General features: G+C 46.2%; 1 protein-coding gene across 4 annotated transcripts; it reads right to left on the minus strand.

The window, feature by feature from the left end:
* Window positions 1-4,187: 4,187 nt before the first annotated feature.
* Window positions 4,188-11,907, minus strand: LOC123060186 (uncharacterized). 4 transcript variants are annotated; one of them, XM_044482768.1, is made up of 7 exons: window positions 11,752-11,907; window positions 8,761-9,106; window positions 8,575-8,664; window positions 8,319-8,492; window positions 7,342-7,458; window positions 5,397-7,251; window positions 4,188-4,485 (listed from the first exon to the last, which is right to left on the minus strand). In XM_044482768.1, the coding sequence occupies exons 2-6, from the start codon at window positions 9,078-9,080 to the stop codon at window positions 5,433-5,435; spliced, it is 2,520 nt and encodes an 839-aa protein (XP_044338703.1). In that variant the 5' UTR covers window positions 9,081-9,106; window positions 11,752-11,907; the 3' UTR covers window positions 4,188-4,485; window positions 5,397-5,432. The 4 variants fall into 4 exon arrangements, with proteins under 4 accessions (XP_044338703.1, XP_044338704.1, XP_044338706.1 ...); XM_044482769.1 differs by lacking the exon at window positions 11,752-11,907 and adding an exon at window positions 11,325-11,532; XM_044482771.1 differs by lacking the exon at window positions 11,752-11,907 and adding an exon at window positions 11,294-11,316.
* Between the last annotated feature and the right edge of the window lie 288 nt (window positions 11,908-12,195).

The following is a 12,195-nucleotide window of genomic DNA, read 5'->3' on the forward strand; positions in this document are numbered from 1 at the left end:
GGCCAACTACTAACAGCTTGTCATGAAATAGGCAAAGCGTGCAGTGGGTTCAGTCGTGTTAGAATTTTGGGAAAAGTTTTACTACTCCCTCTGTAAACTAATATAAGAGCATTTAGGTAACTAAAATAGTGATCTAAATGCTCTTATATTAGTTTACGGAGGAAGTACTTTATAAAACATTCGTCGTCGGCTATTTTGATTTGTGAATCATAAAGCCTTTGAGGCAAGCAACTCCCTCAACCCCAAGCCTTGTAGTGTCATCAGTAAGAACGGAACTTAAGGCTGCATTGTTGACTGTGCCTTTCAGGTTTCAGGCACTGGGTGGCGATGATCGAACGGGAAACACGCCATTGCACACTGCTGAACATTGAACGAGACGTCAATACAAATACTATTCGCATAGACAACGTAAGCAACCCAATAAGTTTGACTTGAGAAGAAAAGGAAAAAATACAAAGACCTTTCAGTACCATATATATGTTCCCGTTGGACATGTAATAAGACATCCAAAGCTTCATGGTTGCTGGTTGTTAGAGTACGTAATGGGCCTGGACTGATGGTATAGCCCGTTAGTCTTAGGGTTAATTAAAGATAAGGGTCGCTTATTTAGGGGTCAAATAAGCCTTACTCAGGAGTCAAGTAAACCTCTCTATATAAGGAGAGGAGATGTAGCAATCTAATCAAATAAGAATTAAGAAGGAAATCCCTTCCATCTTGCCCGGCCCCCGGTCGGCCCTCTCGCGCCCTCCTTCTAGCAGCGTCATAACAATCTGGTATCAGCTTTCCCGGATTCGATCATGTCCAGCCATCCACCGAGTTCTTTCCACCCGCCGCCGCCGCACACCTACCTGCCGCCACCAGCGTCTTCATCGGCGCTACTGCCCCACACAGCAGGCGCGCCGGCATTGGGCGTGCTGGCGTCCTCAGGGGCGATTGCACTCTCTGCCCCGACGCCGTCCGCCCTCGTCCTTACCCCGGAGCAGATGACAGCCGCAATCCTGGAGTTACGGCAGGCCGTGACGGGCATCAGGGCCTTCCTCGTCAGGCCCTATGTGCCCCAGCCGCATCCCTAGCAGCCACCTCCGCCGCCGCCACACCAACAACAGCTACCCCCCCTCCCGCCGCTGCGACCACGACGCCCGTCATATCGTACCAGTATGGGATGCCCTACGACGGGACCGCGACGACCTCGTTCCCATCAGTGTCGCTGCCGTCCCAGGGCGTCCCCATTCAGCAGATCAAGTTCCCGCCATCACGGCTTCCGGCTTGGATCGCTACCCGCCAGGTGTCAGCGGTAGTGAGGCTGCAGGCTGCTGCGCGCGGCCTCCTAGCGCGTCGGCGTGTGCGGGAGATGCGTGGTCTGCAGCTGCCACTCCTTCAAATTGCGCTTCGTTGCGCAAAGGACCTTGATCTCATCCGCTACGTCCGGGATCTTGGGCATGCGGTTTTCCCCACGGACGGCGGGCATGTTGTTTTCCCCACGGGCAGCGACATCAGCGGTTGGGAGGGCGCACCCCTCCTCGTCATTCTCCATCGAAAGCCCTCCACTCTCTCTATGCGGTGCAGACCAACAGCCGTCCGGCGGGGAGAAGGCATGGTGTCACCGACAGGAGCGCACCGCGTAGCACCACTGCGTTCCACCGCCGGCCGCCGTGAGGGCGCCTCTGCTAGTCGCTCTTGCGACCACTTCCAGGTGGCCATACACATACACTTCTTTTGTCCAGATGGTGTTCATGGGATCCAGGTGGCTGCACACGTGCATATCCGACGTGTGGATGGTGTCCACTTTATGTTCAGGGGTCCAAAATAAAGTGTCCTAGTCCATTTCCGGTTGAGAGTAATAAAACAAGCCGATATGTAAAAGGCTTGTTTTTAGGTGTCAGGTTTGTGTTGCGTCGAGTCATGGTTATAAGTCGGTTAGGTTGCAGCTCGAGGACAAGCTGCATGTCCACCTGGAGTGTCCAGGTGGAGTGTAGTGTTAGAGTACGTAATGGGCCTGGCCTGGCAGTATAGCCCGTTAGTCTTAGGGTTAATTAGAGATAAGGGTCGCTTGCTGCTTGCTTAGGGGTCAAGTAAGTCTTGCTGGGGAGTCAAGTAAACCTTTCTACTCTCTCCGTCCCAAAATTCTTGTCTTAAATTTATCTAATACGGATGTATCAAGTCACATTTTAGTATTAGATACATCCATATCTAGACGAATTTAAGACAAGAATTTTGAGACGGAGAGAGTATATAAGAAGAGAAAATGTATCAATATAATCAAGTAAGAATTAAGAAGGAAATCACTTCCATCTTGTCCGACCGTGGGCAAAAGGCCCCCGGCCGGTCCTCTCACGCCCTTCTTTTAGCAGCGTCATAACACTGGTGGTGGGAGTGATGATGCTTGTTGACATTTGGCAGACACCACCGGCTCTATGGACAGGGTATGCCCAGTTGCCCACCACCTCCCGTGTAATTTTCTTCTGTAGAACATGAGTAAAATAAAGCGGCCAAAGAGAAAGGACTGAGTACTGAGTAGTACAGAACTAATTTGGCAACACGATATGCAAGTGCCCAAATATTGAAATACGTACTCTAACACGATATGCAAGTGACCAAATATATGTATACTAATATAAAAAGATCCAAAGTAGCTAGGCAGTCGATGCCGGCACTTTGTCCCCTCGCTAAGCAGCATGGGGCTAAAAATATGTCTGTGCTAATACAGTTTCTCTTTACCCGAGTAAGGCAGTGGATGCCGGCGCCTCCCGCCGTCTCGTCCTCCTCGTCTCCGGTCCCCGGCGATCTCCTCGTTACAACGCCCCGCGGTGGCACCACAGCGAGAGATCATGGGTGGAGGAGAGGATGCTCTCTTGGAGAGGAGCAGGGGAAGACCGAAGACGGAGGAAGGAAGGATCCCGGCGAGCCGGCCGGCGTTCTCCGCGGAAGGGGATCGGTACCCAGCTCACGGGAAGACAGACGATGAGAGTGCCGCCAGCTCGATGCGGTGTATACTCGGCCCATGTCCGGTTAAGGGTAGCGGGCCTTGCGAGTGATTGTAGTAGGCCCACCCAAATCCCCCTTCCGTTTCCCGCCATGCGCGCCCGTGGAACTTGGCATCCATCCCGTTTTTTCCCTCAAAAAATGAAAAAAACTTGGCATCCCATTTGGTCTGGCGCTTGCTGGCAAACTGGGGCTGATTCCGAGTTTCAGCCTATGGAGAGGAGAAGGTGATGAGGATCGGCTGGAGTGGCTGCGGTTATATTTGGTGATTGTTCTCACATGGCATGCGGTTTTCCTCTCATTCTGCTTGAGCACTGTCCTGGAGAAGACAGCTCTGTTCCTCATCAACTGCCGCGCCATGCGAGAAAAGACCCTGGTGGCACTGTGCCCATGTTGCGAGCTACTCCCTCCGTTTCGAATTACTTGTCTTAGATTTGTCTAGATACGGAGGTATCTAACACTGAAATAAGTCACCCTACTCAAGACTGTTTAGCAGCCACGAAGCCCCCGCCATAGCCTCACCACGACTGTTTCGAAGAACAGCAGCCGCCGCACCCTTCTCAAAATAAGCTGCCTCGACGTTTAGCTTCTACTCCCTCCGTTCCGAATTACTTGTCTTAGATTTGTCTAGATACGGAGGTATCTAGCAATAAAATATTAGTAAGAAAGATGTCATTTGCTGAAGAAAAAAAAGGCATTATTTGAATTAAATTGAAAAAAACTGATTTGCAAATTCACAGTACTTGTTACGATGCATCGCTATTGTACATTTTACTTTTCTTTTAATTCTTAGAAGCACAGCTGCATTTTTTTTTATGCCTCGAACGCACACCTCGAACGGAAATAAAGGCAACCCATGATTTAATAGCAAGGTACCCACTAAGGCCATCTTTGCTAGGCGCTAATCACGGTCACTAGTACTGAACGAAAACTAGGCCCAACGTTGCCCTCCATAGCTAGTGCGAGAGGGGAAAGAAGGCAAGCGCCCAATGCATTAGTTGGCATCGACACCAAACCCGGCGCTACGCCTTCCCTTGGCTCGCCGCATTGTAGGTGAGGGCATCTCCAGCACAGACCCCTACTCCGCCCTTATATGCAGGATCGGACTGAAATCCCTCATTCCGTCCCCAAACAAAGGAGTCCACACATGTACGCGGACATACCACCAACACAACGACCCCACCACAAAGATGTAGAGCTGACACTATCCAAAGATGTACTAGCACATTTATTAACCATCATCATCTCTAGTCAACAACCACCAAGGAAACCTTTCCAAGTTACAGCCTTCATATAAACAAACAACAACAACGGTATCAATTCATGCATGTCTTCTAATTACCCATCCCCCATTCTCTGATTCTCTCCATCTACTGTACATACAACAGGCACCACCATAAGCTCTCTACTTCTTTCTTTCTTCCTTTGCCGGGAAGCATTCTCTTTCTTTCCTTCTGTTTTTGCTAGGAAACTCTCTCTTTCATCAGCCGCCTCTCGGTGAACCTGCAGTGGTAAAAAAAACACAACATGTTGGATTAGCCAAACAGCAACTGTCAGAATTCATTCCACCGATCGGTATCACCACCCTCCCTGCTACCAGTGGAAGATTAGTTCAGACTGGGATACTATTGCTAGCAAGTACTTCAAATTCGAGGAAACCAAATCAAATGTATGAAAGAAAAGCAGCTAGCACAAAATGGATCGGACAGTAAGAACTCAACCTAGTGCACAAGAGCAACAGAATGTATCAGATAGTAAGAACTCAACCTAGCACCCAAGAGTCACAGACTTAATCTAGTAGTAAGACCTCCACCTTTGCCCCCGAGGCGACTATCACCTCAGTTGCCAGTAGCCACAGATCTGGCCAGCGACCACCATTCCACACCCACTGAAGTAGGTGGCTAGCTTGACAGGGGCGAGAACTATGGAGAGTAGCAAAATATCGATTTGGGGTTGGTATGGGAGGGAACAAAGACACGGAGGGGAGAGGAGAGGAAGCCATCTAGGATGAAATGGTGCTAGGTGCAAGTTAAACGGCATTAGAGTCAGGGTGGAAACTAAACCTAGACAACAATTCAGCAACCAAAAGTAGACCTCCTCTCATTAATTTTCTTGTTCATGGAAGGCAATAATACTAGGCATAGATGGAAGGCAACCAAAAGTAGATCTCCAATTAATTTTCTTGTTCATGGAAATGAATAATACTAGGCATAGATGTTTCAGTCGATGTAAAGTTTGTTTTCTATACAGTAGTCAAAACATCCTTGAGAAATTCCGTTTACTAATTAAGATGCCACTTATCCAGCAAGAATGGTGAGTTTGAACATTACATATTCCTAGCTTGTGATTGATCAAGGAAAGAGGTTATCTTATATTCTTATTGGAGAAAATGTAGGGCAAAGACAAAGATATACCTGATATACATGCTGCAGATAAAGAAAATGCTCTGTCTACAGAAAAGCAGCTTCACAGGTGGCCTTGTTGTGGCCTACTTGCTTGCACCTGCTACAGAGCCGTATAAGAGTGGTTGGCTTGTTGGGGTTAAACCGCTTCCTTCTAGGTTTATCTGATGTCCGTGGCCTGGGAGGCGGGACCATTGCCGCAGCGCTAAAATCAAGGGTGTCCATGTCGGGAATTGGGTAGATTGTTCCTGAGTATGTCTGACGGTAGCTATCTGTTGTGAAAAACTTTGAGCAGTATTCGTAGAAAGACCGCCCAATCCTGTTACACACAGCAATAACATGCATGCAGGGGAGGCCAGAAAGTTGCCACCTCCGGCACGTGCATTCGCAGTTTGCAAGATTAACAACAAAAATACCGCTGCCCCGCACTTCAAACACGGTCTCAGAAGAGCATAGCACGGTCAGCTTGCCAGCCTTGGTTATCTCATCCTTTGCTTTGTAATCAATGGAAGGTGTTAGAGGCCCTTCCCATGACTTGCAGGCTTCACGCCTCGCTTCTATTGTCTCCATTATTTTTGTCCTCAGAGAGTCCACCATCAGCACCATGGACCCCTCCTTCTTTGTAGGTATCCAGTTATTAAACGCATCAACAATGTTCGATGAGAAATGGTCATACCGACAGCCTCTGAAGATGGCATCTGACCAATGCTCTGGCTTACTCGCAATGATCCAGTCGGCAGCTTCAGTGGATATATTCCTTATGCTCTCAATTGATGCATTAAAATCATCAATGCTGCATGCTTGGGCTGCACGAGTAAAATCCTCGACCATCGCATCTCTTATCTGTTGCGACCATGGTCCCTTCTTCAGTTCTCCTTTGAATTCCTCCATGATATGATGCAAACAGAAGGCATGGTGGCTACCTTCAAAAGCATGTGCGACAGCAGCATCCAGACCCTTTTGTCCATTGGACAAGAATGTCATAGCATTCAATGGGTAGTTATGATACTGGAGAGCAATCCTCAGCTTCATCAAGAACCAAACCCAGTTCTCGTAATTATCATCTTCAACCACATTAAATGCAACTGGAAAGACACCATCATCTGCATCAACTGCAGCAGCAACCAGCAACTTATACTCATTTGTCGCTTTGAGCGGAACCTTGTCAAGAAAAAGGAGGGGCCTGCACCCACTTGCAAAGCCTTCCAAAGAAGCATGGAATGCAAAAATGAAACGTCTGTTTTCAGAGAACTCAGACAAGTCAAGTATACTCCCTGGGTTAGTCTGCATAAGCCTCTCCCCATACCAGGGCAAATGGCCGGATGCCTCCCTCTGAACATGAAACATCTCCTTCTGAGCCACTTCTCTACCTCGCCAAACCTGTGAATAGGTCAGCATAACCCCATACTCCTCATGTATTTCCTTCACAAGATCCTTTGGTTTGAGCAATGAGTTCTCACGCAGTTTCTGCTTAATGATGGTAGTCAGCCACTGTCTTGTTGCTCGCCGCTGACCCTCTCCGCCTTCTCCTCCACATGTATGCTCATCAGTCATTTTCTTGATAACAAATTTCTTGTTACGAGATGACTCGGATGCATGCAATCGCCAGGTGCAGCCATCCGCAACACACTTTACAGTGACACGGGTGGTTTCATTCTTAATAAATCGGTACACAAATCCTTTGCCGATGGAGTACTTGCACAACTGAGCTCGGAAATCCTTCACATTATCAAATTCTTGGCCAACACCTTTGATAATGTCCTCCCAAAACAAAGCAGGATTATTGGTAAGCTCCTGTGGAGGATCTATTATGATATCAGAACCATCATATGCATTGACTGCATCATCAAAAAAACCAGTAGGTTCCCTGCAAAAGCCATGCTGGCATCTGTGAAACTTATCCTTTTTACGAACTCTGTGGAGTACAAAAGACATAATAAAGTGAGCAGATAACTACCTTTGTGTGGTATCAACGAGAGCAAGCTTGTCATGATTCAGATCGTCTGGAGCAGAGGAAACAGCTCCAGCTGTGGTGGGAAAGGCAACATCATGGCCAAATTCCAGTGGAAAATCCCTAGTTTCATCCAAGGAAAATAGAAATCATAAGTTTTGGACAATATCGTATCACAAAGTAGAATGAGTGACATTTACAATTTACAGGTCATGACAGTACAAACAATGAAAACCATACATGTTATCATGAGACTGTAAGAGAGAACTAAAGTAGCAGCAACTACAAAATATTCAGAATGAAAAACGATCACAAAAGGCATGCAGTCAGGGCACGAAACCATTCAGATCACAATGTGAAATACAGAGAGCATGATATGAAAACTATGCAAGAGAAACAGCTTCAACAACGGGTGGTAGTAGGTATACATCAGCAGTTGTCCTAACTAACAAAGTAGTGCAGATGCCTACAATGTAATAAAGGGTATAACAAAGTAAGGAAGATGCATATAAAGTAACCATAACAAAAAAACAAAGGGGCAGTAACGAAGTGTAGTGAAGATGCCTATATGTAAGCATATTATGCAGTCCATGAATGATGCTATAAACCAAGGCAATGGCAAGATCTATTTCCTAACATAAATGATGCTATAAACCAATGCAATGGCAAGATTTAAATTCTAGACATTTCGCCAAGCATGAATAAATGAAAATGGATGGCAGTAATGGCAGCTAAAAACTCCAGAAAATAAGGTAGGCAGACAACTTTATATGCTAACTGCCTAACCACAACATCGAAACAAACTGCTCCTCCTGAAGTTGGCATGAATTTAATTTGCAGAGAAGGCTACTATTGAATAATAAAATAGGGGCTTTAAATCTGGTGTACAATAATATGTGACCAAGATACATCTCACAATAGGAAGAAATCAGGGCACAGTAGACATGCAAAGATGAATCAACTATAGAAGACTGGTTGCATACTCGTTGTAATCATTCAAGGTCACCAAAGCTCTTGGTTGATTTATATCACTGGTAGGTTGATTGAGATCATTGGTAGGTTGATTGAGATCATTGGTAGGTTGATTAAGATCATTGGTATCAGCTTGAACTGCAACACCAGTAGCACTGGCGGTCTTCTTATTACTTTTGGATGCCCTGGAGAAGACAAAGAGATCATTGGCTGTAACATGGAAGAGTAGTAACATTAGAAAATCTAAACCGGCACAGTACCACCTACTTGTTTTTGGAAGCTGTCCTTTTCCTTTTGTCGCCATGTGCATTAGATCCAGCTTTAACAGTGGAAGCTCCAGTGTACGTTACGACACTCCTAGTTACCCAGTATAAGAAAAAATATCCATCACATCAGGAGATGTTTGATATTGGCTCTTCTACATGAACTACAAAAAGGTAGAACAACGCATACCTGTTCTCCACTCTACTTATCACAAAAACATCTGCTTGGGCAGCACTAGCAGTAAAATCAACCATCCGTTGCAAATCTCTATCACATGAGATTGTGATGAGCGTCCTGTTATTGTTCGGAAGGAAGTACTTGAACGACATATCGGTGACATCAACATGGAACACCTTGGACACCTCATCCTTGAAGCTGTCAAGGGACATCTCCTGAGAGACGTCAACAGCATGCGCTTCTCCTCCTTTGTAGATCAAATTCCCATTGGGACCAGAAGTGAACTCCCCACCATGTTGGCAAATGGCTACCACAAAACCACCCTCTGTCATGCTTCCTTAGCTGTTCCGCGATGCCACTGCATTTTAGAAAAATAAATTACATTATAGTGATGGAAAACATTACACAAAGTAAGAATATGAACTCTAGAATACAGCTCCAGTTTAACATGAGATTTTACACAATTGATCATTCGTATGACAGGTAGACAGAATCACGCACAAACGACAGACCGAACCATTTACTTTCGATATTCCTCCCTATAATTTATTAGGAAAGCTCTGGCTGGGCCACGTCATTCAATCTTTTGACTCCAAAGCATCAACCTTCCAATCAAGTATACCATCGCTGATCTATGATGATTTTTTTTACCTAGGGTGATTCTATCTTATTTTTATAACCATTGGGAACGGCACCTATTTTTTCCCGTGCTCGATGTGGAAAACATTCTCTCAGGGGGAAATTCTGATTTTACTCAGCGCTGTTGGGATTCGATACCTTGCCTCTAGATTGCTCCTGTGAGGCCTTAGCCACCAGCTTATGTGATGCAACTAAAATCAAGATTCTACATATATGCCGACACAACTGATATATCAGCATCACTGGCTTACCAGTACAGATATAGCATTTCATTTCATAAATATCGTTTTCACACATATCGACCAACATGGCCAGTATTTGACCTAGTATGTCCACCAATATAGACTAATACATAAATGCCTTTTCTTCTTCTTAAAGAAGAGTTGAAAATAAAATTCAAGAACCGAGCAATGGCCGGTTGGTTAGAGCACACACCCGTGAGCCCACCCACCCGCGTTCGAGGCGCAGCCTCCGCAGGGTGCCTCACTTCTACCTAACAAATATAAAATTAAGGGAAGGAACTTTCCCCCTTCAACGATGGATTTTTAAAATGAAATTAGCATTTACAACTTCATCAAATTATCAAGTTTATGCATAACTTTTGGAAATAAGCATACGTATAATGGCCTCTGTTATGTTACCATAAGGACTTTGTGAGTCTTTAATAAGTTATTTCACAATCAACCAGACAGTAAACTTGGAATCATATATTTGCCATGCTCAAGCACCGTGCGTTTAAATTGTACAGTACCAAAAAGGCATGGTATGAGTAAGACTAACTAAAACGAGACAGACATTGTCCCCTCCGATATAACTACATACATATCCAACATCCGATACATCCAAGCGAGACAAATATGGACCCGATATCCAGTACTCCGAACCTCAGTTAAAACTACGTGTGGATACAAATTCAACGTCAGCTCTCATTTCTGGATCAATACCAGACAAAGGATGACTAGTCCATCATGAACAGAACCAAGATGATCGGATGAACTGCAAACAAAAGAAAAGATAACGCGAGTAACAGGCAAGCCAGTCAACACATCAGGTATTCCTTCAAAATAGACATGGGCTGTATTAAAATCATTCCCTTTTTACAAAATTCAACCTCATGGAAGGTCGTGGAATAGAAAACGGGGATAGGGGAGGGGCTCGTTGTCAACTAGTGCTAAGAACAGAACCTTGGTTGGGCTAGAAGAGAAAAGTGTCTCTCTCCACCACCAATTTCCCCTCCAAGCCAAAGGTCCTCGTTCTTAAATCCTAATCGAAGCAGGACCGCAACGATAATACCACACAACAACAGCAACAGCGAGGTAGGAACTTCGACAAGAAAAAAAAATCATTTTTGTGCAAGAATCCCCTGGAACTTGCACAAAACACACCGACAAACAGCGGCTGGATCCATCCATGGTGGGAACACCAGAAAAGCAACCAAGGAAGAGAGATTATGCATAACTTCATCAAACGATTAAGATTATGCATAATTTCTGAAAATAAGCATATATATAATGCCCTCTGTTATGTTACCATACAGATTTGTGAGTCTTGATTAATTTCTTTGGCAATGCAGACAGTAAACTTAGAATCATATATTTGCCATGCCTCTAAAGCACTGTACGTTCAATTTGGACCAAAAAGGCATGGTACAGGTAATAAGACTAACTAAAACAGGACAGACATTTTCCCCTCATAGTATATAACTACATACATATCCGACATCCGATACATCGAAGCAAGACCAATACAGACCCGATATCCGGTGCTCCGATGTCCAAACCTCTGTCAAAACTAGGTGCGGATACAAATTCGACCTCAGCCCTCATTTCTGGACCAACACCGAGCAAAGAATGAACTACTCCATCATGAACAGAAACAGATGAACTGCAAACAATAGAAAGATTACGCGAGTAACAGACAAGCCAGTCCTTTTTTACAGAATTCAACTTTGCAGGAGGTCGTGGGGCAGGAGAACGGCGGCAGGAGGGGCTCGTCGTCAACAGGTGCGAAGAACAGAGCCTTGGTTGGGCCAGAAGAGAAGAGCGCCTCCCCCCGCCACCAACTTCCCCCCTCCGCCGCCGGAGGCCCTCGTTCCTAAATCCTAATCGCAGCAGGGCCGCGAAGATAATACGCAACAGCAACAGCGACAGCGAAGGAGGAAAGTAGGAACTTGGAAAACAAAAATTCATTTTTTGCGCAAGAATCCCCTGGAACTTGCGCAAATCACACCGAAAAACAGCGGCCGGATCCAGGGTGGGAGCCAGTCCCAAAAAAAGCAACAGAGGAAGACTAGAGACCGCCGGCGCGCGGCGGGCAAGCGGGCGGAGCGTGAACCGAACTCGGGGCGAGGGAGAGAGCTTTGACCTCGGGCCGGGGAGCGGCGGCGCGGGCGCGGATTCGGTGGCCGCCGCCGCGAGGGGGGCAGGGACGGACGACCTCGCGGGGGAGGGGATTAGGGCTCGGGGGTAGTTTGGATATTTCGTGAGGTGGTTTGCGCAAAGGAGGTGGATTTGAGGGGAGGGCGTGGATGGGAAAACGGCGGGCTGGGCTGGGCTTTTCTACAATTGTTGTTGCTCCGCGCGGCGCAGCCCAAGGCCTCGGGTTTGTGTATCGGAGGTAACCGAGGTTCTCCTTGCCAAAACTGCTGTTATTATTTTTTTGTTCCACTTTTTCCAACGCAAAACCCCTGCCGTTTGGTTTGCAACATTCCCCTCCGCGTCTTGAGAAAACTCATGATAATGTCACAACATGGAAAACAAATGCAAGCAGCATGTACGAAACACAAAAACATATACGCTGGCAAGGCGT

This window comes from Triticum aestivum, chromosome 3A, assembly GCF_018294505.1.
Source record: "Triticum aestivum cultivar Chinese Spring chromosome 3A, IWGSC CS RefSeq v2.1, whole genome shotgun sequence".
NCBI lineage: Eukaryota > Viridiplantae > Streptophyta > Magnoliopsida > Poales > Poaceae > Triticum > Triticum aestivum.

Bases quoted from the DNA above. Each gene is read 5' to 3' on its own strand.
- LOC123060186 (XM_044482768.1), bottom strand. From the start codon at position 9,080: ATGACAGAGGGTGGTTTTGTGGTAGCCATTTGCCAACATGGTGGGGAG. The intron at 8,665-8,760 runs GTATGCGTTGTT...CTGGGTAACTAG, and splicing joins ATAAGTAGAGTGGAGAACAG to GAGTGTCGTAACGTACACTG. The intron at 7,252-7,341 runs GTAGTTATCTGC...TGGCTTTTGCAG, and splicing joins CTCGTTGATACCACACAAAG to GGAACCTACTGGTTTTTTTG.